Source organism: Strix uralensis, chromosome 4 (assembly GCF_047716275.1).
Source record: "Strix uralensis isolate ZFMK-TIS-50842 chromosome 4, bStrUra1, whole genome shotgun sequence".
Lineage (NCBI taxonomy): Eukaryota > Metazoa > Chordata > Aves > Strigiformes > Strigidae > Strix > Strix uralensis.
This window is the reverse complement of record NC_133975.1, coordinates 9,753,139-9,778,324: the sequence shown is the minus strand read 5'-3', so window position 1 is coordinate 9,778,324 and position 25,186 is coordinate 9,753,139. Positions and strand designations below refer to the sequence as shown.

General features: G+C 42.9%; 1 protein-coding gene across 2 annotated transcripts; it reads right to left on the bottom strand.

Moving 5' to 3' along the window:
• Window positions 1-25,185, bottom strand: NICOL1 (NELL2 interacting cell ontogeny regulator 1). 2 transcript variants are annotated; one of them, XM_074865599.1, is made up of 4 exons: window positions 24,586-25,185; window positions 12,951-13,108; window positions 6,166-6,254; window positions 1-2,271 (listed from the first exon to the last, which is right to left on the bottom strand). In XM_074865599.1, exons 2-4 carry the CDS (start codon window positions 13,081-13,083, stop codon window positions 2,206-2,208), a joined length of 288 nt encoding a protein of 95 aa, XP_074721700.1. In that variant the 5' UTR covers window positions 13,084-13,108; window positions 24,586-25,185; the 3' UTR covers window positions 1-2,205. The 2 variants fall into 2 exon arrangements, with proteins under 2 accessions (XP_074721700.1, XP_074721699.1); XM_074865598.1 differs by lacking the exon at window positions 24,586-25,185 and adding an exon at window positions 13,283-13,404.
• Window position 25,186: the final 1 nt, after the last annotated feature.

Sequence of the window (25,186 nt, the reverse complement as noted above, 5' to 3'; positions counted from 1 at the left end):
TTATAATGCATCTTGCCCTTTTATTGTATTGTATTATAGACAAAGTACATACAGAATAACCACTGCCATCACAACCGTAAAGTTGCAGTGTCACTCTGATCCCTTTGGGAGTCAGAGAACATCCACTTGTCATTCATTCCACCTTTTTATCATAACAAGCTGCATATATCAAAACTCAACTGTGAACAACCATTTTTCTAAATAAAAACAGGCAAAAAACCAGTACTTGCTAACAGGACTTTGCAAGATTCTTTAAGGTACCAGCAGAATAAGCATGCACAATAGCAATACAAAACCATAGACATGCTGCCCCCTGAAAAGGTGAGCTGTGCTGGAAAATTCACAGGTTCAGTGCTGGAACTCCATCTCCTGCAAAAAGCCAACTCAAAATCTGTGCATTACTTTGGTTCAAATCTAAGTGGGAGTAAACTAACCTAAGCTTGGTATTTTGTAAAGAATTTGTGTTAAACCTATTGTTTTATCTGTAAAATAAAATATGATCTATCAGTCAGTTACCAGTGCTACAGTGGATTGTAACGCTACAAGAAGCAATGTGTTGCTGTGTCATGCTGCTTCTCTTTCATACAAACTAGGTCTTGATGACCTATAAAGGGTTATTCTAGAATACTACAAAGGAGAAAGCATATTTCCTACTTGAAATGCAGGTGCAAGGAAGCTTTCTCCTTTCTGAGAATCACATGCCTTTCAAACAACTTTGGCACTGAGTGTTACTGAGCGTGACTGCACACAAAATAATAAGTTGGCAGTGGGTCACAGTTCCCTATTTCCCTGTGCCTAATGTGGTAGATAAAATGGGAGAGAAGTTTGGAAATGTACAGATAGCTACCATCATAACTTACTGAGCAGCCTGACAGCAAAACATCAGCCACTTATTGGAAGACAGACGTATTAATAAGAATTGGTAAAATGACTTTGAAAACCACTGCTGTTGATACTGCTCCCATACTCTTTGTATAAAAGAGTTTGTATAAAAGTTTCTAGCCTGTACATAGATGCTCTAGCTGATATACAAATCTTTATTAATGATACTTTGGGGATGATATTTTAAGCCCTGTGAAAAATCTGTTATTATCCACAAGAACTTTCCACTGGGTCCATTTTCTGCTCTCCTCCCCAAAACAAAGGAAAAAAAGAAAACAATGAGAAAGGATTTGCTATTCTTTTCCAAAGAGTAACAAGACACAATCTTGTCTACTACTAGTACTACACTGCCTAAATTGTTTTGTTCTCTCTTGTCTCACACTGACTGCAGCAGGAATATTAATAGTATCAGCATTGTAACTCACTGCTATGGACTGTAAAGTCCATGCAAGAGATATGGCCCATTTTGGAAGAATTTAAATGTTTCTCAAAATACAGTATGCAGGGGACTCCTGGGCATGCAGGCATTTTGTAGGCTTTCTGCCAAAACTGTCTGTAGAGGCCAGTTTGAGTGGTTCAATCCAGTATGTGATTTGCTTAATGAAAGACACTTCTCCAGAAGATTTTGGCAGATGCAATCAGTTCAATTGCCAGGCAGTATTCATGTGATTACAAATGTTACTGATCACATTAGATACTTAATAAATCTCTCCAAAAAGATCACAGCTACTGTGTGGCTCTGAAGAAATTAAAATTGTGATACAGATTACAGTGTTTGCTGTGCACTGGACTATTGATACAACTGGGAACAAATACCTTCCTTGGACTGCCAAGCAGTCAGTGACAACTATTAATTTCTATATAAAGCTATGACTGCTTGTTTGTAAATGTTTAGCTATGCATCATTGCAAAGTGGCTTCCTTTCCATGTTAGGGATACATTCTACCATAAATATTTTAAAGAATGTGACTCCACTAATTTTCACAGATCTATGGCAATTCACATGTGCTGAGGGACTGGCCTGAAAGTCCAAAGACAATTTTTGACTAGAAATACCAGAAAAGGAAGATGCTATCCTTGCATAAACCCAATGAGCAAGACTTTGGCACTGTTTCTTCTGTTGACATTTCAGCAGATGCAGTATCACATACAGTAATGATAAAACACATCAAAGCAGAAGTGATCTAACTGATCTGTACCTGTTCGGATAAAAATTGTTTTCCTTGCGTTGTGGCACAACTTGCACTCTGTATATTCCTGTAATTTATTGAAGAGCATTTTAAAAATGAATAAACGTCCATTGGCCAAATCCTAGTGCTCATTTTAGTGTATTGCATGAAAACAATCACACAGGCCTCTTTTTTCTGCTCTCAGGAGGAGGGTTTCTGTCTGAAAAAAAAATAAAAGAAGTCAAAGAACTGAATATATCACTTCAAAAGAGTACATAATTGATTAGACCTAATCCCTCCACACAGCTGCAGCCAAGGTGCTTTGCTGAGTGAAAAATCATAGTTATTACTGCTGGTTTTCATCCAGAAAAAGTGATGAAATAAGTATATTCAGAACTGAGATGCATAGAAAGTATTTTTATAGTTTAAATGTTTCAGTTTCACAGTTAACTTCTGGGGAGTATTCTGTCAAAATTACTAAAGTGTCTTTTATAAATACTGAGAAAAATTCCACTTTCAACTGCACTGCTCTTAATTTCTTCACAGAGATTGATGGCTTCCTGTTGATGATGTCTTCAGTACTGTATAATTTAATTGCACCCGATAGCATGCGTTGAGGAGCCAGTTGTGCTCTCAGTTACACTGCTGTTTCTCAGGAATAACTCTGAGTTCAATCCAGCTGTCAGTTTAACCTTGTTGTCTGAAACTCATAATCTTTCAGGGCAGATCTAGACTTGAGTTTGTGGCTCCTATTTTAACCCGAATTAATTTACTGACAGTTGCCTTATTATCAACTCCATTTGGAGCCATGCCCCCAGAACTCCATCAGAAGCTTAAAAAATTATTTTCTATATACATAAATTAAAATTACTTGCTCTTGTTTTTGGAGCACCTTAGTGGAAAAACATTTCCAAGCTTTTTTTCTCTGTATCCAGGAAAAGAAAAATAACTTCAGATCCTCAAAGATATTTAAGTATCATTTATTTAATTGTGAACAAATAACTTAAATCTTTTGTGGGTTCTGGTCTCACTTTTTGAGAAACAAGGGCTGAATTTCTCAAATGGTACAGTCACTTCCAAAGCTGAGTCTCTTGCAAGACTCGAAATAAAATTGTTGGTGCAAGCAACTCACATTAACCAGTGCAATTGTGACTGAAGAGAAAATTCTTCCTGAGCCTATCTGGTGGTTTTTACCCTGTGGTCCCTTAAGCAGTTTGCAGACTGACTTTGAAGAGTTTCTTGAGGGAAAAAAAAAGTTACCAGAAACAAATTCACCATGAATGGATTTCCCATCTGCACTGGAAAAAAACATTAAAGGTTGAAAACCACTTGTTAACAGATTATCTCAAAGCATTGTGAAGCAACAAAGTCTTCAGTCTGATGGTGTTCCTCTGATATGATACCTCCTGACAAATTAGAAACAGCCAAGGGCTAATTAACAAAGACACACAGTTTCCAGAGGAGTAAGTGGGCACTTCTACCTGGGGACCTGCTCCACCAAGCTCTGGCTTGCTTGGACAGCAGCACCTCTGTCCCCCGGCAGTCCCACTCTCTACTAGTCATTTCTTGTTCTCAGACTTCAGGCTTTTGCAGGGAGAGGCTGTTTCAGAACTGCTCTTCCCTCCCCTCCACAGCCCTCTATCCTTTTCAACTCAAACTTTTGACATCCACCCTTGCATTAAAGAGGACTTGTTCTCTTTCCCTGTCTGCTTTCACTTATCGGCTTAGTGCAGTGGCAGGCGTTATTAAACACTGCTCCTTGCTTGTACAGTGAAATCTTGGATGAGTGAAAACTCTCATTGTTGGGAGCCCAGTAGAAATCAGAGAATCATCTTAACATCAAACAGGCTTATTGGATTTCACCGTAATGCCAACAAGCTGTCACTGTTACCACAAACCCTGCCTAGACGTCATCATGACTATTTACAGGCAGGAGGAGCCACTCTGGGATCACTCAATTGTAAACTGAAGGACTTTGAAAGAGAAGCATCAATTACAAAAATTAATTGCGACCCTGTTGTCATTGGCTTAGGAAGTCTCTGATAGGAACAATCCTGCATGGGGCTTGCCCTTGTAACAACAATTTTCAAAACTCAGGAGCTGTTGAATGAAGTTATGTGTGTGTTAAACTTGAGAAATTATAGTTGGTCAGCATGAGCGAAACACCAGCGGTTGAGTAAGGATATGGAGCTGTACTTTTCAGAGAGCAGAGGCCACAGTGTGCCATTTGTAGGGCATTTCACTTTAGTATCTCTGCTTCATTCAGTAATTTGTATTTAACTAAAGCCTCTCTTCCAGAAAGGCTTTTGGAATCTCAATCCAAAGGCTGGAAAAGATGGACAATAATATACCCTTTCTTTACTAATCGTATTCAACTCTTGACAGTTGTCAAAGGGTAGGTGATGTTCCAGATAACTGGTTACATTTGTTTTGGTGATGCACTGTTCCTATGCCCCTTGTTCTGTAATACTGAGAGCTGTCTGAATCAGTGCCTTGGCATCTCAGGCCTGTCCAGGTCCTCACAGAAACAGAAGCTTATCTTGTAGCACTCTGGAACCAGCTTCTCCTTTTATATTCTGCCTTACCTCTTACAAGAAAGCATTGGTCTCTGATGGGTTGTATTCTCCCTCCACTCTCCAAATAGAATAGCCAAAACAGATACGTCTGAATATCTCTGTAAGTGGGATTAAGGAATTGTGCTGCCTCTATTGCATTCAAAAAAGTCTTCCCAGTGCAGCTTAGACAGAAATTTAGTACCTCCTTTAACTTCCCATGGTACGGCCTGGTGACAGTATAAGAACCAACATAGCTGCAATTGCACATGGTCTTGCCATGTCATGTGTAGGTACAAAACATTTCAGTTGAACCTAATCCAAACAGGTGAAACCCTGCTATCCACTACAACAGTGCAGCACAGCTGCTGGAGGTAAAGCCCCTCTATTCACAGTCTGACACTTAACAGTTATTTAGTATTACACTAGTGCATGGGAAACTTTTGCAATGTAACCGTACTGCTCTCAGAGCTCTGCCCTAATCAGTTTGCTATTGATAGCTCAAGAAAGCTGAAGTCACTCCAACCTTATTGTGTAGGGCCCTACATGATTGCCCAAGGTCACAAGAAACCAAAGGCGAAGCAACATAATTGCCCTTTTGTGTTATAGTTTGAGACACATAATTGATTTACATCTCTTTGGTTGACTCTGCTGTGAATGACAATTTGAGTGGAGCGTGACTTTAGAGGAACAAGGAGCCCTTCTCACCTGCCAACAGAGATGGCACTGGCCACAGGCACTGAGCAGGCACCTAAAGAAACTGGGAGATGTGGCTGCAAACTGGTTTCACTCACCACAAGTTGCTTTACTGCCATGTTGCCAGTTAATGGGGCTGTTAGGGAAGGAGAGGTTGGACAAGACATATTTGGGGGGGCTTTATTAGAGGTGAGAGACCTCCTGCCTCTTGCAAACTTCAGACAGCATGGGAACCATTGTGGTAAATCCTATCCCAGCCAGTGTTTGTGCATATTTATGAGCCCACATATGTATGCATTGCTAAAATCAGGCATTTAGCACATCCTTTTTTGGTTCACTGGGACCTCTGCAGCACAAGACCAGCACGTGAAGTTGCAAAATGCCCTGTGTGCTGTGATAGCTACCCGAGAAAATGTGCTTCCCCCTTTTTCACAGAGCATCAATCCATAAGCAAGGAATACGCGTGCTTCCCTTTCCTCTGCCAGCCCTGCCTGTCACCTTCGTGCTCTCCAGTTCACTTTCTGCTCCTGCCCAGCAAATAGTCAGTCCACAGCTCAGAAGTAATGTTGTGAGATAAAGAGTACATCATCTTTCTTGTTTTTATCTTCCTTCATACATCTTCTTTCCTTCTCTATTTGATACAGGGACCGTCTGGGGTAATTCTTTAGCCTGTTATGCAAGAAGTCAGACTAGATTACCTTTAATGAACCTCTCCAGCCTGTGAAAAGTAATCTGTACTTGGTACAATCCTATTTGCTGAAATGGAAGTGAGTCAGCAGAGATGTCGTGTCTGCTGTACACAGACAGGCAGACCTGGCCGCTTGGAGATAAAGGCTAACTAAAAGCATTTCTATAGAAATACATACTCGTGTGTCTAGATTATACGCCGTCTTCTTTAAATCCTGCAACGCCCTCTGCATGAACTCAAACGCATGGCAGTCAACACAGGGACGACCTGAAAAAAGGTACAGAGACATCACTGTCACAGCATGAAACTTAGGGTGTAGCAGTACAGAGGGGGAATACTCAGAGACCATGTAACACCAGGAGAAACCCCATTTTACCAGGCACCCACACCCGCATGTGTACAAAGTTAGGGCTGCCTGTGGACAGGGCTGTATGTATCTTTGTGCAAATGTGTGAGGACCAGCAAAAAACACAAGAGCATTTTGCTGCTTTTTTTCTCAACATAGCCCAGGCTTCATTCTGACGGGTGCTGTGTGCCTTCAGTCCCCAGCCTCTTCCCTGAAAACTGAAATCCTCAACCCTTCTCAGACATGGGTTAATTCTCAGCTGATATGCTGAAAATAGCAGTTTGCAGTGGTTCAGAAATCAGACAGGCAGGTCTGTTTTTACAGGAGCTCTTACAGACTGGCTTGGCAAGGACAGTGCCAGATCTGTATTTGCTTCCTTTCACCTGCTGCTGTATTTTTTCTCTGCCAGGAATGCAAAGCATCCCACTGGTTCTGCAGCTGGTGCCAGTGTGTGTGCACAGAGGGGCAGGGCAGGGAAAAGGCAGAGAAGAGGAGGAGGAAGGGACTTGACAACAACTAAAATGGCTCACTTGTGGACGTGGGCATTTCTGCTCTGCCAGGATTCACCCTGCACTAAGGCCCTTTCATTCAGTCACAGACTTAATGAAGTGTGGGTTTTCAGAAGAAGAAATTGCAGATACTGGAGGAGATTCAGGGGGAATGGGGAGAGAGGACATTTTACACTGATCACAGAGCCCCCATGTTGGTGAGGATGCTGAAATCCTTTCCACAGGCAGCCACTTGTGCTGATCTGACAAAGCAAATCGGGTGCAAAGCTGCCGCTGAGATAGATAGTTGGGGAGCTGCCTGGAGCCAGAGAGCTGCCATGCAGCACGGCAGTACCCCATGCCTGGCACCCTGCTGCCAACATGGACTTCTGACTTGGGCCTGATGGAAGGGAGCAACCAGAGTGCTTCTTGGTCCCCAGCAAGCCTCTTAAGGGCTTTGACCTGTTCAGGAGGTGTTTCTCTCCCACCCATACTCCTCCATCTCCCCTCCATGCAGCTGACATCTCAGGGAGACCCAGGGATCCAGCCAGGGATTTAATTCCAGGGATGTGGGGAGATGCAAAGTCCCCACCTCTGTAAGAACAGCATCACTCACAAAGACTCTCTCTCCAGGCCTGAGAGGAGTGCTGACAGGATGGTTTTGAGCACATTTTAAAGACACTCAACCCCCTCCTGTTTTCAGTATTTACACAATGTAATTGTTTTCACTTCAGATCATGGAAGAGAGCCCTTAGAAATAACCTGCATCCTCAGTCTGCTGTCAGCAACTCCATCATTCACTTGGTGCCGTGGCCTGCTCCCTCCCCTTTCTGTGGTCTTCTCAGAAAGCACCCTGCCCTGCCTCCACCTCGGTGAAGTGCCGCATACCCTGAAGTGCTTGTCACTAAAGTGTTCTCAAAATCAGAACTTAATGGAGAAAAAACAGACTTTGGGTCATAAATGAACGTGTCCTGCTCCCACAGTGTGGAGAAAGCATCTCTGAGGAGAGCCATGAATTCTGTAGTCAGTCACTGCCTTCCATCCGGGAAGTCTTCCCAGGCCCTCATGAAGGCCGTGGCTGTGTGGGATCATTCACTGCTATTTATGGCAGCCAGGCGCTGCTATGTGGACAGGGAGGTACTAGTGAACGGCACAAGCATGCCAAGTGGTTATTTCACTTCTGCCACCCCTGTGAAAGCAGCTTCCCTAGCATCAAAGCAGCTTCTGCAAGAAAATGTTGGTGGCACTGAGGACACCTGCCTGTGCAGCTCTGTGTGTCCTGCATCAGCACATATGAAGCTCCTAACACGGCACTGCTCTTCAAAGCCACAGTGCAGATGCATGTGGTTTCACCACATAATGGGATATTTACTCTCTAACATAGTTTCCTGGGCTGTCCTCCTTGGTGGAGGGTCCTTCTCCAAGCACAGCTGTCTCTCGGTCAGGTTAGCACCCCTGCCTGCTGGGAGCCAGGAGCCCTGCAGTGCTGGCAGTGGGAGAGCTCCCGTGATTCCTCCAACCAGCTCTATCCCAGGATGGGACACATCATTTTGACTTACAGAAGAGGAGAGAGGACTCACTGAAGCAGCACCACTGGCAGATGAGAGGACAGCTGAACCTGGGAAGAGGTGGCAAGCAGCTGGGGAGGTGGCTGTCTATAAACTCTTCCACCCATGCAACTTGAATGCAGTTCCCCATAGGGAATAAATAGGGGCAATATGCCACTACCTGGAAAGCCTATAGCTACAGTTGGATTTTTACCAGCAGATCTGCCCAAGTCCTGGCTCTAGCCAGGCTTTTAATATATTATATTAGCCAGACTCCCTCAGGAGCCAATAGTAGATACTCTAAGGAAGATTTAGGAATAAGTCTCTAGCAGAGTTGTTCTAGCCTACCAAGAGGTTGGAGAATATCCTGAGTCTGGCTGGTGTTTCTACATCTTCTAAGCCCTCCATGGAAATATCTCACATTGATTTGCTATGTTGCTTCCTGAATCCATGTAAATTTTGGCATCTACAGCATCCTGTGGCAATGAGTTCCACAGCTCAGCTATTCACTGAGTGAAAAAAATACCATTCCTGTCTGCTCTGAAATTAACATCTGCTGCTTTTAATTTCCTGCCTCTAATTTTTGCACTGGAAGAGACAGTTATTAAATATTCACCATCTTTGTCCCACTTACGACTTTGCTGCTCTCTATCATTCCCTGCCTTGGTGTCTCCTTTCCAGACTGAAGAGCTGGGCTGGCAAACTGGCCTATCTAGCTGGACTTAATCCCTCTTCATGCTCATAAGATTTTCAGTAGGATGCCCATGGACATTTCCCCAAAGCAATGATGTCTAAGGGTCTGTCTTCACAAAGGTTTCAAACAAATCTAAATATGTGCTGCTGCCAATAGGAGCAAACCCACCCTGCTTTCTGTCCTTGGTTACGTGTTCCCACACCTTTCCTTGCTCACAGCAGGAGTGACCAAGCCACTGCATTTCTCCAGATCAGATCCTGAATGCCCAAGTTCTGAGGCCAGAACAAGAAATAGGGCAAGAACAGGAGGCCAGGTTGTAGGGAGGAGAAGGGCAGAGGCAGCATAGGCTTACATCAGCTTAAAGCAATTGTGAAACCAAACCCTAAGTCACATCATAGCAAAGTACAGCAGAGTGCTATTAGTTCCTTGCTGACAGCTGGGAACAGACTATCATTCATAGGGAGACTTAACAGGTTTGTGGATTAACATAATAAGAATTATCAGGAGTCAGCTATAATTCCTTAAATGGGTCCTGTCAGCACGAAGACTGTATGTGTCTTTGTGTGTTTGGGGAGAAGTGGGGGAGGAGAACTTAAAATATGCTTCTTGGCTTCTTCTTGGTAAAAAACGAACTGAAAGCACTGTGGAAGTCTAATTTACTTTCCCTTGCATGCACATGGCATTTACTCTTTGTATTTCATGCACCTTGGCTAATGAAAACAGACTGACCAGCTTCTGTTCTTCAAATTCCACATTTCAGCTTTCACAGTGGGTGATCCGGGCTATAAATGCAATGGGAGGTTGGGGAAATCAACTTAATTTTTTTTTTTAGTGGATTGCACTGAACTTTAAGGAAAATAATCTGCAAACACTAGTAACACCACTTCATACTTGAACAGTCTTTTGCATATTCAAAGTGCTGTGTAAAGTATAAGGACATGATTAATCACTGCTAATTAGCATTATTCATAAAAAGCTGGGCCTGGCTCTCTGGCTGGCACAAAGTATGCCAAGGGGAGAGCAGGTGATGGTACCCCAAGCCAGATATCAGTGCCACACACAGGGCAGGATCTCTCTGCAGTGCTAAGAACTCTGCCTCATGCTTCTCTCCTGTAACTCCTGCACCTCCCATACTTGCACGAGAACATTGCTGCCCCTCTCTGGCTTGTGGTGCTGCAGGAGGGCCACATTTCTCCCACCAAGTGGGAGACAGAGTCTGGTAGCGCTGTGTGGTCCATGAGGGATTGTTCCTGCAAAAGGCATGTTCCCAGTCCCATGTTGCTCACCTGGGAACAGAGAAAAGCATCGAGCACCACACTGGTCTGCCCTGCAGAAGGGCACTTAGTATGGTCTATGTATATCTTATATCCCTGTCAAGAACATGTACTAGAGCCCCCTTTTTCTCCCTGAGTCATTCAGGATCCCACAACCACCAGTTTACCTGGGCTGACAGTATGGACTTCCAGTGCCAGCAATAGGGAAGGTGTGTGTATATGCTCCAGTAGCACTGCCCCCAGAACAGGTCAGTGCCCAGGAGGATCGACTCCTTGATGAGAAATAGCCAGTGGAGCTGACAGCAAGCAGGAAAAGGTCCAGGAATGTCTGTACTAGATCACATCAAAGGTCTGCCTGGCCCAGTGTCCTGTCTGTCTCCCATGAGCTACATTTCTTGTAGTATATTAAATGTGTCTAGGAGCATTCCCAAGCTTTGAGAGAAGCTGGCATGGGACAGCTTATCTCTGGAAGAGTAAACTCTGTCTCCCAGATAGGCAACTGGCCTCCTGTCATGGACAAATGTGTGCCCAGGACCACTGTATCAGGTTACTAGAACAGTCATGTCCCCATGCTAGGGAACACCCATGGGGCCTGGTTATAGATGTGACTCTCATGGCCAACAGTGGATGCCCATGAAAGAGCATAAGAACAGGGCAGGCATGAAGGGATGTGTCCCCAAAGACAGTCCCAGACCTCAGGAATATGCTGAAGCAGCTCCTGAGCCAGAAGAATTGCTGCTGCATTTAACAGCCCTTTCTAAGATTATTTTTCCTTAAATTTATCCAATCAATTCTGCAATTGCATGCAAACTTTTATCATCCACAGTGTCCTAAGGGAGGAGTTCCACAGGTTAACTACCAGGAAAAGCTCAGATGGGCAAAGGAAAGTACCTGGAGTACTTAGCAGCTATGCAGCACTCCCTCAACAACTGGCTGATTAAGAGCATCCCGAATTCCTTGTGGCTTTAAAACTCTGTCCCTGCAGCAGCACAAAACAATTTACAATTCATGATCAGCTGAGAGTCTTCCTCCTGGCCTGGCCTCAGGCATAAATACAGTTATGCATTCGTAGCAATGCTACCAGCCTCCATTACTCAGGACAGAGCAGCATGTCTCTGCAGAAACACTGGCCACAGAAACACTCTGACCTGCCCTTCATTCCTCACTCTCACCTGCAGGAGTAAGACAAGACAAGGAATCATCCTCAAGGGCTCTTCAGGGGACTCAGTAACCTGGCCAGAGCATATCAAAAAGATAAGTCCATGAGACTGGGGTCAGAGACCCTGGCCAAGTGTTTTATTCTACAGATAAAATGGGAGTTTCCACTATACAAGCAGAACAAGGAACCACTATATACTTTTTCCCAAAAACAATTTGACTTGCCTCTGCTTAACATCGACACATAAAGGGCACATATATTTTATTTTTCAAGCCTGATTTTCTTCTTGAGGAGACAAAACTTGTCACAAAACTTATTAAGATTAATTAACGCCTAGAAAACAGACACACAAAATAGAGATGAGGTCTGTTTTAGAATAGACAAAAATTTAGCACTAATAAAAAAAGAATGGAAAAACAAGGGAATTCAGCATGTAAGTCCTTTAGACACAAATACACATAGGTGTATTTGAAAACTAGCAATGGAATTATAGGAGAATAAAATGCAGTCACTAAATCAGGTCTTGTATTAAATATTTTGGTAGTCATGTAAAAAGATAGCTGTGATACAATGAAAGCATGACTAAGAACTAGAGATTGATTTGTATACAATTACCTACCTTTTTTTTTTCCTCCCAGGGGATATTTTAAGCTTCTAATGACTGGCTACTTCCCACTTGCTGTCACCACAACACAGAACATTGACTCCTTTCCCTAATATTTTTGAACTATTGTCTCATTTTGGAGCTGGGAAAGTTTAACTACAGATTTTCTCTGAATGACAGAGGAAGCTACTATAGAGCTGTGATCCAGATTCAAGAGCTCCCAGCTCCATGGTGTGCTGAAGCCAGTCTGTCATATTTATTTATTTATTTATTTAGGTTTGCAGAATAGCAGCAGGATTTCAGAAATCTATATATGTTTTATGAATACACTGTTTGGGTAAACTTCCCCTGTGTCAATCTGTAGTAGTTACAAGAAAGTTGAACTTGACCTATTGTTCCAACCAAATACTAAACTAAGCAAAATGTAATGCCCTAGCAGAAATAAACACACATTTTCTTCTAACAATATCCAGACTGGCAAAGACGTCATCCGTATTGTGGCAAATCTGGAAACAAAACTCTCGAGAAGCAGATCTAAAAGACCTACAACCAAAGAGCTTTAAAACAAGCTCCAGTGAAAATTATAGTACGCAGTTAGTATTTTTTCCTAAATAGCTATTAATCCTTTGCTTGCTTGCTGTTTTTATAAGCATTGTTGCTTGCTGTTTTTATAAGCATTGGTTTTATGTGCTTTGCTGACATGTTACAAATTCATCATTTCTCCCTCGCTAATCAGGCAATGCAACGTTTCCCTGGAGCTTAAGGTCTGTGTGGCTGCTGTGGGTAAGTGGAGGGAAGCAAGCAGGACGCGGTGCAGCGGGAGGGTATGAGTGCGCTCAGCAGGTACGTACTTTCTGCAGGAATGACACTCCCAGAGTCCTGGCCAGCCCCCACAAGCCTCACGCTTAGCAGGCCAACCACCGAGATGAACGGGATCGCCACACGCATCACACTCCAGACAGATGGCAACGCCATTACTCTCATCAATAATTCAAGCTATCTTCCCTGCCTGAAACAAGGAGAAATAGTGAAAATCAGCAGTTTGCTCCCAGCACACTCCCCACAAAGTGGATGAGACATGATAAGCACAGACCCGCATGCACACGCAAACCCACATGCACACATCACTGCAGCTACATGCCATGGGCTTGCGATGCACCCCAAGGACCAGTTTGCCAAGTACCTGATCTTTCTCTTCGCCTGTGTGCCAGACCCTTGAAGCAGCTGTAGTGAGCAGGCGAGGCTCCAGCAGCCACTCTGAGCATGCGTCCCCTCTGCATCCCCCCTTCCCTGATTAGGGTCATTGCCATGGAGATTTGCTATAGCAACACTGAAAAATTGGAGCTGCCAAGTGCAGAAGAAGATTTAAAGGGACCACAATGTGGTGGATGGTCACTGCTGTACTCCTGCTCTGCCTCTGCTCCTCGAAGACCATGTCCTCTCCTTGGCAAACACTGGCTGCTGCCACCCACATAAGAGGGTGTTAGGCAATTTTTGCATTTGTTGCTTTTATTCCCAAAGGGACTCTGCTGAAATACACAGCTCCCATCCCTTGCTTTAGCTGTAACTCACTTAAAGTGAGATTTTATTCCGGAAGGTTTCAGATGAGATGAAAATTCAGAAGTTTGCTTGGAAAAATAACAATAATAAAGGGCCTGTTGATGGGACCCTGTGCTCTGAGGAAGACTCCATATGGGCTTCCTTTAACTACACTGAAGCCTTGGGGACAACAGCAACATTGGCACATGAACCAACCATGTTATGTGTCCTGACAAAGCTCAAGCATGAGCCCTCCTGGATAGGGGATCTCTGTAAGTACCGGGCTGAAATCAAGCATTCAGAAATTGGAGGCGATACCTTCTTGAAAAGAGAGAGAAATGCTTTCAATACCTGTTTGCCCCAGAGCGTGTTTAAAGACTCATCTTTCAAATGTTCAGTTCATGGCTTTGTCCTCCTCTCACCAGGGAGCAGGCTCCAGCCTTCCTGGTCTGTACAGAATAACTAACCTGCCAGGCTGTGGAGGTATCAGCTTTCCCAGACTAAAACACAATTTATTCCTGGCTTTCTTCAGCCCTAGGGACCGTCACCAGCAAAGTACTCTGCTTCTGTATTACTTGTTCCTGTGGCTTCCTCAGAATTACTTCTTACATTCCTAATTTCAATGCTTATGCTTTCGGGCCAGGTTAGTTTAAAAGACATCTCAAAGGACTCCATGTTCTTGACCACTTTCTGGCAAAGTGTAATTGCCTTGTGTATGCAAAAGAGACCTTTGCAGAGGCACAGCCCAGAGCTGTGGAAGCAATTCCTACAAGAATGACACATTAAGCAAACTCTTAGCCCAAAGTGCAACTGAAACTCAACTTCCCTGGTGTGGAAGGTCCAAATGAAGGTCTCAGTCAATGGGGTCTTCATAAGGTGAGTCAGGGCACATGTGTGCACTAAAATGGCACTTTATGAGAAGCTGAGACTCCTAATCCAAGCTCTGAAGTTGGGGATGCCTGAAGTGAGGTGGTGTGAGATGGCCCGGTTTAACATTGTCTCTTCACAAGACTCAGATGCCTGTTAAAGGAGCAACTCCGTAAGAGCCAGGATATGATGGAACAACATTCTACAGTTTGACTATACACTCATCTAGAGCTGGTCACATAGTCTAGCCCTGATCTGCAGTTTTAAATAACACCAAATGGAAATTCTGGCATAAAATCCAAACCTTACACTTCTATTCACCCTGGCATATGTGTTTCTTGCGCATACCCTCATTATGGTCCCATGGCCATATCATACTTTTCGTACATGATCTTCAAGAAAAGGAGAGAAAGGAATTGCCTGCAGATGCAATAACCTTTGATAAGGTGGAAAGCACCATTTGTTCTACTATTTTTTTCAAAGTATCAATATAGTCTTTTCTAAAATTGTAACTATTTTGTAAAATCTTTTTCATAATTGCTTGGTCTTTTCAGGTGGTAGGTAGAACAAGCAGTACAACCCACAGTGAGGGTTGACACCTCAGGGAGGAAGGGCAACCACGGAGGTAAGCAGAAGTGTTACCCATCTTAAAAAAATGGAGAAAGTATAAAAGGGGATCAGAGCAGAAAACTTGGAATAAAGAGAAGCTGAAGGTCCTGAAATATGTCATTCCCAGGATGACAAGATTCCAAGGATGCCTACACATGGTTGGGTGATGCTTTGTTATTAGGATCTATATATCACAGCAAAGTTTTGCATAGTTGTATAACCATCCCATAAAACTTCCCTGTGAGAGGATGGACTGTCTTTCTCTTGGTTTCTGACTGCTCAGCCACCCACTATCCAAACTTAACACTATGATAGCATCACAGAAGGAGGGCTTGCTGATTTGGACTACTGCCATCCAGACAGTAGAACACAATTGAACCTGCTCTCACTTGTGACAGTGGGGCAGGATCTGAAGTAGGGCACTCTCTAGCCACCATCTAATGGGGTGGAAGGTGTTATTTCTGTGCTGCAGCACGCTACTAAACTTAAAATAATGTCCTTTTTTTTAATTGCTTGGCATCAATGTAAAACAATCAGACATTGCACTTGCAGGTTCAGGCCAGCTTTTGTGTCAAATGCCATGGTCTTTAAGCAGCATGAAAATGGTTCCTAACTCCTCTTGCTAACAGAACCATGTGGTCCAAGATGCAGTTCTCAATTGACAGGGAACAGGAGTCAGGCTGCATGGAAAAGTTCCAGAAATCTGTGTTGTTCTATCACCTCCAGCAAAGCTCAAGAAGACAGAAGCATGAAAGCACTTGCATGACTTGCTTTGCTATTACATTCACTATTGCCTACCACTATGACTAAATTTACCTTGAAGAATGAGAAAATTCCAAGGGATTCATAGGAGTCCATTTGCTGTCTGAAGAATGTCATAGTGAATCCCAGAGTGCTGTCAGAAATATTTATACTTTGTTTTCGTTTTCTACAGAGAATCCATACCTAATTATCATTTGCTAACAAGAGAAGAGTTTCCTCCAAAATAATCAGAAACATCCAGACATTTATTGGAAAGATGAGTAGTGAGGATATACATTTGGTAGCTCCCTCATCTTATTGCTGCCTAAGTGTTACAGGTATTGAAAGTTACATCTTTGCAGTGGAGGAAGAAAATATATATACCTAGTTAAAATCACTAACATTAAAGGCCTGAGTTAAATATGTGTGCATAAAAGGAAGGTGCAGGCAAAGGGTCTAATTTTAGAACTCCATTATTATAGTTGTGGGTACACATGGCAAATAGGGTTGTTAATCCCAGTCTAATATGAAGTGCTAAATCATTGCCGGCTAACATGGCTATAAGCCGTGTGTTGAACTCAATCAGAAGAAGAAAGCACAGAGACAGAAGAATCTGTGTCTGGTTGCTATTACTTGAATAATAGAGTGGCAAGAGAATACAGGCATAACCCCAGAAAGGCCAAGAAGCAAAACCAGATGCAAATAGTGAGAAACGTGAAGAATAGCAAGAAACATGTCTTTAAATACATAGGGAGTAAGGAAGACAAAAACCAAGTAAAGAGTTGGTTCTCTGTTCAGCAGAAGGGGAAAGTTAATCAAGTTGATGCCTAGAAAGTGATACAGGATCAACATCTATTTAATCAACCAAGCAAAATAAGGTGAACTAGTGAGCAGGAGGCTAACACAACTAATAGCAGTGAACATGTTTTAGGTAAGAACATTTAGCAGAAATTTGCTTTGGTTACATATGCTTGTAGGTTTGTGCCAGGTCACTTTTCTGGGTTTCAATCTGCCTAGAGCTCTCTTTTAACTCAGGGCTATCACTAGATCTACCTCAGCATATTTAAAGAAGAAACTAAAGCAACCACCATCAGCAATTACTGCTGAGAGCTCAGGGAAAATGTGTGTTATGCCAGCCATGGAAAAGGGTAAATGCAGTGACTGTCTTTAAAAGGGGGAAGAGAAACTGGAAAATGACACACAAACCAGTTTACTGTCAAACCCTGAGAATGTTTTAGAAGCAATAATCCCACCACAGTTTGTAAGCATTCAGAAGACAAGAACTGGAGTTGCAAATAAGAGGTATTTGTCAAGAATCAAGTCAAACCAGCTTAGTTTCCTTCTGTGACATGGTAACAGGCCTTGCAGGTAGGGAAAGACAAATTTATCAACTTCAGGAAGATTTCTGATGCTGTGTCACACAGCATTGTCAGAAGCAAACTAAGAAAACTGCTCTGAGACCAGCAAAACTGGCTGGGTCACTGCTGAGAGTCTGCAATGGGTCACTGTTGCCATGGAAAGATATATCACGTCGGGTCTGCAGAGACTCACTTAGTTCAAGGGTTATTCTCCATTTCATTAGTCAGCTGGATAACAAATAAGCAAAGCGGCTATTCAAGATTTAACATCGGCCTGGAGGTTATAAGCAATGCTGGGGGAGAGGACTAGAATTCTAAATCATACAGACAAGTTGGAAAAAAAGGTCTAAAAACAAAATAAAATTTTATAAGGATGAGAACAAGGTGCTACACTTCATCAAGAATAATCAACAGCTCATATTTAGAATGGGGAACAGCAGGTTAAGTGGCACTTTACAGTGGAGCTAGGGAGTCACGAGCTGAAATCAGTCTACAATATTCTGTCTTTGCCAAAAAAAAATGCAATTATCCTGGTATATACCAACAAAAGTGCAAGAGCTTAGACTGCCTTCAGCAGAACTCTGAGCTGTAGTACTGCATCTGGTTTGGTCACTGCAATAATAGGAACTAGCAGAGACACCAACAGCAGCAGAAACAACCAGAGGTTCAAATTGCATCAAGGAGGCACCACCAAAGACCTTGGAAAACTTCTTAATAATAGGGATGGCACTGGGATGGATTGCCTGTGAAAGACAGGGTATATTTAAGCCTGTAGGTATAGACATCGTTTGGGAATGGTATAGTGATATCTGACCCTTCATAAAGACAAGGGATGGACTGGGTGATTTCTTATGAATACTTTTCCCTTCCTGTTTTTTTTGTGATTCTATGATTATGAGAATCATTTTGCTTCCCAGGCAGTTACTTCCCAGATCTCTGTGTTGTAATTACAGCATAAACACAGACACCCCTGGGAGAAATGCATTGCCCTTGTACAGCATCTGCAGTTCAGACTAACTATTTCTCCTTCCTCAGTTATCAGGGCAAAGGCAATGTTTCTCCGGTCTAAGCAAGTTTGATGGCTAGAGAATATTCCCATTTTGGGATGGGTCACTGATAAAGGAATTTGGAGACACTTGGCTGCAGGGCAGCTGCCAGGGCCCACAGCTTCTTAATCCTCCTTTAAATAATTATATCATAGTCTTGCAGATGAATTGAGAGGTTAGAGGCTGGTGCACTGTAGATGTTTCAGCCCATAAACAGAATAAATTTTATTGCCTTTTTTTCTGGCAGCCATCTCAGGTCCTGAGAAGGACTGAAAAGAAAGAACCCTATACTTAGCTTGTCCCTCATGACATGAGATAATGATTCACCTTTGCTTGATGGATGAGTATCTTTTTTAAACAGTAGGTCAGAGGTTTGGTGGGGAAAAAGTCTCCCTCATGGAATGACAAAGAGCATCATTGCTTGACAAGTTTTCCATCTTAGAGCTTCCTGGAAAACCCTCCAAAAATCCAACCACAAGCTGAACTTTGGTCAGCCTATGAGGCTTATGAGGCACTGCAGCTGTCCCAGTGAAGTCCACATGACACTGCAAATCAGGGATGTGGCTGCAAATAGGGAGTGTGATAGAAACTTAGCACCAAGATTCTTTAATGCAGGAACTAGTCAACTCTAAGAAGCCTCTTTCACCACAGTGTAAGATGTGGGAAAGTACCCAGGCTTGATCAGTTCTCCAAAAATCAACTGAAGCCAAGTGTGACAAGCATGTTTAAACACCTTCTAAATCATAGAATGCTTTCTGCCACACAGGAGGGGCTGCTGTCAAGCTATTGTGAAATGAAGGTCAGTTCAGACTTTTGGTTCCAAGAAAATGTAAGAACCACTGGCAAAATACCAGTTTTCCTAGTCTATATTTGAGGTTTGAATTGGATGGCTGGAAATCCAGCAACTGATTACTGTGCTGGACATGGGGTAGATTTACAGCCTAGGCAAGGATTGTGTACTGTTTGTGTACTCTCAGTCTGAATGACACTGACAGTAAAGCTGAGCTGTTTACCTTGCTACTGCCAGTCTTATCCCTGTCTAGGAAGATATAAGCATGTCATTTTTTACTTGCTAGAGAACAGTGTGTAAAAATCCCTTCTGAATTCATGTGTTCTGAGAGCAGTTGATGTTCAGGAAGAACCTGATGGTTGTTTTTTGAAGTGCTGGGATTTGGGCACATTATTCTGTGGCTACCAAAACCAGAGTAACAAAAGACACAGGCAGTTCTCTGCACAGCCTGTACATGCATACAGAAAAGGGAGGTGGGGAGAACTCATTTTATTTTAGAAAAGCTATTGACTTCTAGGACATGGTTCAACCTTCCATGGGTAAAATACAGTTTGATTTTACATTGTATTTAAGACAAACAATACTTTAAATGTGCAATATACCAGCTGTCAAAAGGCATTTAAACGCTGCTCAGTTCCCACTTCAATGCAAGACTGAATTGTGCATTAGTTATATTCAGTGCTGTTGGCTGAAACCAGATACTTTTCACAAGCTGGATGCTTTATTACAGTGTATATATAGTCCAGGATGAATGCAAGAGCTGCTTAGGCAAGAAACTGTATGTGTCTAATTTACTGCATGGATGAAGTTCTGCTTTTTAAATGGGGAAGAGAAATAACCCACAATGCCCAGAGCTTTGAAAGTAAACTTACAGCACTAAAGATGACCTCCAATGAAAGCCTTTACTATAAGCATTCACAAATGCTGGCAACTTTGATTTTGGTCCCAAAGTCTGTGTCTCTCCCCAGCCCCTATATTAAACTGAAAAGTTTCAGAGTGAAACCATGGTCATCTTTTTAGACTGTGGTCAAGAGCTGAATAGATATAACCTCACTAAACCTGGTATCACTGGGAACTTTAAAGTCCGTTGGGATTTATGCAAAGGAAAAGGCTAAGTTTCACCAGACTCAGGTGCAGAAACCACAAAAAATGACAGATTTTGTCAGTATTGTTTGTCTAAACGAACATTGCTCAAAAGTTAGTCCAGATTTGACATTAATATGTACTTTGCGTTAGCGGATCTTTCCATTAATTGGGACTAGACACAATTCTGTTGTGCAGAAAAGCCCCTTAGATAAATATCCCTATGGATATCAAAATGTCATGCAATAAATGTTCTTTGCACTTAAAGCTAAATAGCAGCTGCGTTTTGTGTCTATTTCCTCTAACAATTGACACAAGACCCTAACTGCTGTAATGCAACAACTGATACTTAGAGTAGAAAAATCCCAGTGATGCAATTCCTTCATTTCTCTGTCAGTGGTGGCTTTGCACAGCCAAATCTTTTATGGAGTTTAGGAATAAAATAAATGAATAGGGTAAAAATAAAGTTCTAAACATAAAAAAAAAAAAAAAAAAGAAAAAAGAAAATAGCCTCAATGCTTAGAAAACATCTAACAATTACATGTAGTTCAGGGCTGGGGCTGCCCTTAAGTGCAGCTATTAATGTGCGCACACAGAATATTCAGATCCTCCCACCCCAAAACAAGAACTTGAACAGTGGCCTCCCTTGAAACCTGTGTCCTGCTTACCCTGTGGAACAGTCTAACTTGCATCACCAGTCAGCAGTCTTTCCAGCTGATTTGGGCTCTCAAAGGAGAGTGAAGCTATATAAAGAATAATGAGAGAGTTGCCAGTCCTGTTCCATTTTCAGACTGTTGACAAAGAGAACAAGCTATAGTTTTGTCACTTAAATGACCAGAAAAGTATAGTATCATTTACTTTGATTTAAACAGCAAAAGGCACTCAAGGCTAATGAAGACAAGCGGATATGTTAGTAGGTTTTCAGCAGGTGCATGGTTCAGGGCAGAAATCAAATGATGACAGCCTTGACTACCAGGAAAGAAAAGTGTAGGCAGACCAATGTAAGACATAGAATATGAGCAGATATTTGCATTTCCTTTCTTGTGGCACCTGTGGCTGGAACTCTTATGTTTTAAGTCACTTTTTAAAATTCAGGAGATTAGAGGCCTTGAAAATACCATCTCTGCCACTCCCCATCTCTACAAAGTTACAGTTGGAACAGCAAGCTGGAATCAGAAGGTTAAGGAATATCCACATGGAGATTAAAACTGCAGACCTATGCATAAAAACAAATACTATGCTTGAAACTAGAGCAACAGGACAGCACATTTTACATTGTGATTTTTATTTAATAAGTTCACAACACCTGAAGGTGTGATGGCCACCTTCCAGTGCTATTGACATGACAACTTCTTTGCCCCAGACAGCTTTCAGTGCAGTCACAAAGCGAGAGACAACTACATAACGTAGTACAGGGAATAGAACAGGACAAGGTGTACAGCAAGAAGGATGCATGCATGTTCTGATGGCTCTATTAAATATATATGAAAAAACAGTTTGGATTTAACAGGGACCTTTGGATTTTGAGAAGAAAAAATGCACTTATTGTAGGAGGCACAGTGGCAGTTTTAAGTATGATGGGAAGAGAAAGTCTGTTTGTACTAATGCTTTCCATTTTTCATGTTTAAAATTTCAGGCTTTCAGAGGGCTGAGAAAATACTGTATGTGTAGATGAAGAGGGATAAGAGGCAGAACAGTGGCAGAGCCATCAAAGACATAGGACCGTAAGTCTGAAAAAGATTTCCCAGCTCAGCAGCATGACCACAGCAACATACGATCACTTTCAGACATTTTTCATGTGCACAGGTATTTGCTACTCATGAGTGCATTGCTGCAAGATTTCTTTATGGCACAGGAGAGATGCTCTGCATATCCAATGGTCAGCACAAAGGATAGCTAGGACAGCGGCTTGAGCAAAAAGCCAAGACAGAAGCAGAGGAATGGCCACAGGGCAAGGAGTGAAAGCTAGACAGGCCTGGGCTTGTACAATATGTAGGAGACCCTAATATCCAAGTAATTATATAGCTCCTTCCTGGCAGCAGGCAAATGTTTTGCAGTACCATTTCCTTCCCTTCAGAAGGAGCTTTACCCCTCCCTTTGGAGTAGTCTTTGCAATGTACTGGGCTGCAGAAGCAGGGCCAATGGCCTGCTTAATGGTGCCCTGTCCTCAGGCAATGGCGAAACCCAGAACTTTAAGACTTTCCAATAGTGTTTGTTTCTAAGGGATAAAAAGGAGTGGCTCTCTGGAGCACAGGGAGGTTTGCTTTATGAATTTGAGAAGAGGCTCATTTCTACACATAAGAACAACTGCACCAGATCACACCAAAGATCATTCTGAGGCCAGTATCTCATCCTTGCCACTGAACAGTAAGAAATGTGTAGGGAAAATATAAAACCAGGTCAACTACAATGTCTTTCTGCAACACTGTTAACTTGCAACAACTTGTGGTTTAGGGACTTTGGCATTTTTATATTTAACAGTTTGCAACAGGATTTTCAGCCATGAGTCTGGACACCTGCTTTTTAAACCTATGTAAATTTTTAGCATCAGAAACATCCTGCAGTGAGGAATGCCACAACTGAAACATGCAGCAGGTCAAGAGCTGTCATCCTCCTATTTGCTCTGACTCTGCCTCCAGCTGGTTTCGTTCAGTGCACCCCACTTCTTGCTTGTGAAGGGACAGCAAACAGTCACTCTCTGGTCATTCATGCTTTTATAAACTTCTATCATTTCCTTCTTCAGTCATCTCTTGTCCAGACTGAAGACTCCTAGTCTGTACATTGCTTCGGATTACCCTAGCTGCTTTTGTCAGCAGTTTATCTGGTTCTGCTGTATTCTTTTGCTCTATAAAAATCGTCTTGACTCTTGCCACTGTGTCATATTAAACCTGAGTTTACATATTCAAATCCTTCACAAGTTTCTGTTCGCTTGTCCAGAACAGATATTCTCGTTGCCGAGTGCAATTCCCAGACCTCCCTGCAATCCTTTTTAGAACTGGTATCATGTTTCCTGTCTTCTGCTCTCCTGCTATTTTGAAGGTGTTGAACAAGAGGTAATACAGAACAGTCATTCAACTAAAGGGAAATAGGGAAGGTGGGCTTTAAAGGAGCATACAGCAATTTCCACTAGGAAATTTCTAGTTCTAATGGATCTTCTGCAGACTGAAAGGAATCTTTAATTTTTCAGATTCTGAGGAAAAGAACAGAAAGTTATTTCCCTTTCCCTATCTATTCCCCTCCTGGCTGCTTTCTCTTGGGGCAACAGCTATTATGTCCTGTGTTTCGCTACCCCAGTTTTGATCATGTGAATCAGAAGGTAGAGGGTAGCAAAATGACTGAAGGAAAATATTTCCACATGGTCAGACTTCTTTTGTTCAAGCTGATGCCTGTGCAGGCACCAAGGGAAAAGTTCATCAAGATCTACAGGTGTTTCCAGTTGTGCCAGAACATTTTATTACTCAACACCTGGCAAAACCAGTGGCTGACCATGGCTGGGTTCCTGTCCACACCTATAACAAACTGGTGAGATTACAACATCCTGGTGGCAGTCCATAGATAACTCAGTTTTGGGAGCAGAGTTTCCAGCACCTGAACTCTTCTGGATTTCCTCCAAGTTCTCAATGGGAATGTTGGCTTCCCAGGTGAAAAGAGGCACTTCCTCACAATGTCTCCCCTGGACAGGGAATGGGATACCAGTGTTGCTCAGCACCATGTTCGCCCACTCCATGGTAATTTGGAGTGCCAGTCATTGCTCCTGCAGTGCTGATAGTTGGATCTAAAGGGACTGCTGACCTGAGAATTATCAGCCCCACTGCCCACACTTGCAGTGACTACATACAGAGTCATCAGGATGAGGGGCCAGGGGTTCACCGACAAACCCCTGGGCCTAGAGAGAGGGCAGTGCCAGACCAGAAGGGGGAATGGAGATTGCACTGGAGAGGAGAGCCGAGGCAGGTCCAGAGCAAAGCAGAGGAACAAAGCCAAGCTAGAACTATATGGGATGACCCATGTGCAGCCAAAGAGATGAAGCTCTGAGAAGCCATTTTGCTACAGTCAGGATCAGCTGAAGCTCTCCAAAGGAGGCTTTGCTCCAGGAAATCCAGAAAATGCTCTGCCATGCATGAGTAAGGACTACTGCCCCTTCCCACTCTGGGAGTGGAGCTGAGGTGAGGCTTGCAGTTGCTCTTATTTTGCCAAGCAGCCAGATATGAGCAGTGCCAGTGCTCCTATGCTGTGTGAACAGGTTTAGTGAAAAACACACAGCACAAGTGCTCCTTGAGGGAATTTGGAAAAATAACATCAGAATCCCCTCTGCAGGTCCTGGTACCACGCAGAAGGGCATGCTGCACTTCTTAGTGTGCAGGAATTGGTTTTCCAATCCCTGGACAGGTTTGGGAAGCCGCTGAGGCTGTCTATCATGTTCTCCTACTCCCCCAGATGTTTGTTATCATACCTGCAGCTGCACTGGCAGAGCAGTAGTTGTGTTTTCTCTCTTATCCACTTCCAGAAAAGTCCCACCAGTTTAGTTAGAGAAGTAAGGCCACAGGCAGGCACTTTCTTCCAAATTCAGCAGAGGAGATTTTGGTCTTCAGATGTCCACCTCCTATCCACTCCCCAAGCCATGTTAGCACCCCACAGTCCCACTGTTGAAGTGGTTTGAGACAGCTCTAAATCGCGTCAAACAAACAGAGCGTCCACTCAAACTGCTCCGCCTAATACAGACATGTGAGTGGACACAGTATCTTAGAATAAAGAATAAAGAGTTGAGGATAAAAACCATCTCAGCTTTCAGGTACACAAGTCTTTCTTCATGGCTGAAACAGAAAGAGCAGCTTTCAGAGTTCAGAGTTCAGTGCATCACAGAAAGGACTAAGTATGCGTGACCTAACCACTGTGTTTCACCTGAAGTAAAATAAGGAAAACTCTCATGAAAAAATCTCTTGGCACTGCATGGAGCTTTCCTCCAATGTCATGCTGAGCAGTTCCTGGTGGTAGCATTTGGTACAGCTGGAACTGGCAAGGCTGCCTAGTCATACCCTTATTCTCCTTTTTCT

What these genes read in the sequence shown, in the direction of transcription:
- NICOL1 (XM_074865599.1), bottom strand. Translation starts at nt 13,083, where the DNA reads ATGAGAGTAATGGCGTTGCCATCTGTCTGGAGTGTGATGCGTGTGGCG. An exon ending in GAGTGTCATTCCTGCAGAAA is followed by an intron (nt 6,255 to 12,950) that starts GTACGTACCTGC and finishes ACCTTTTTTCAG; the next exon opens with GTCGTCCCTGTGTTGACTGC. An exon ending in CGTATAATCTAGACACACGA is followed by an intron (nt 2,272 to 6,165) that starts GTATGTATTTCT and finishes TTTTTTTTTCAG; the next exon opens with ACAGAAACCCTCCTCCTGAG.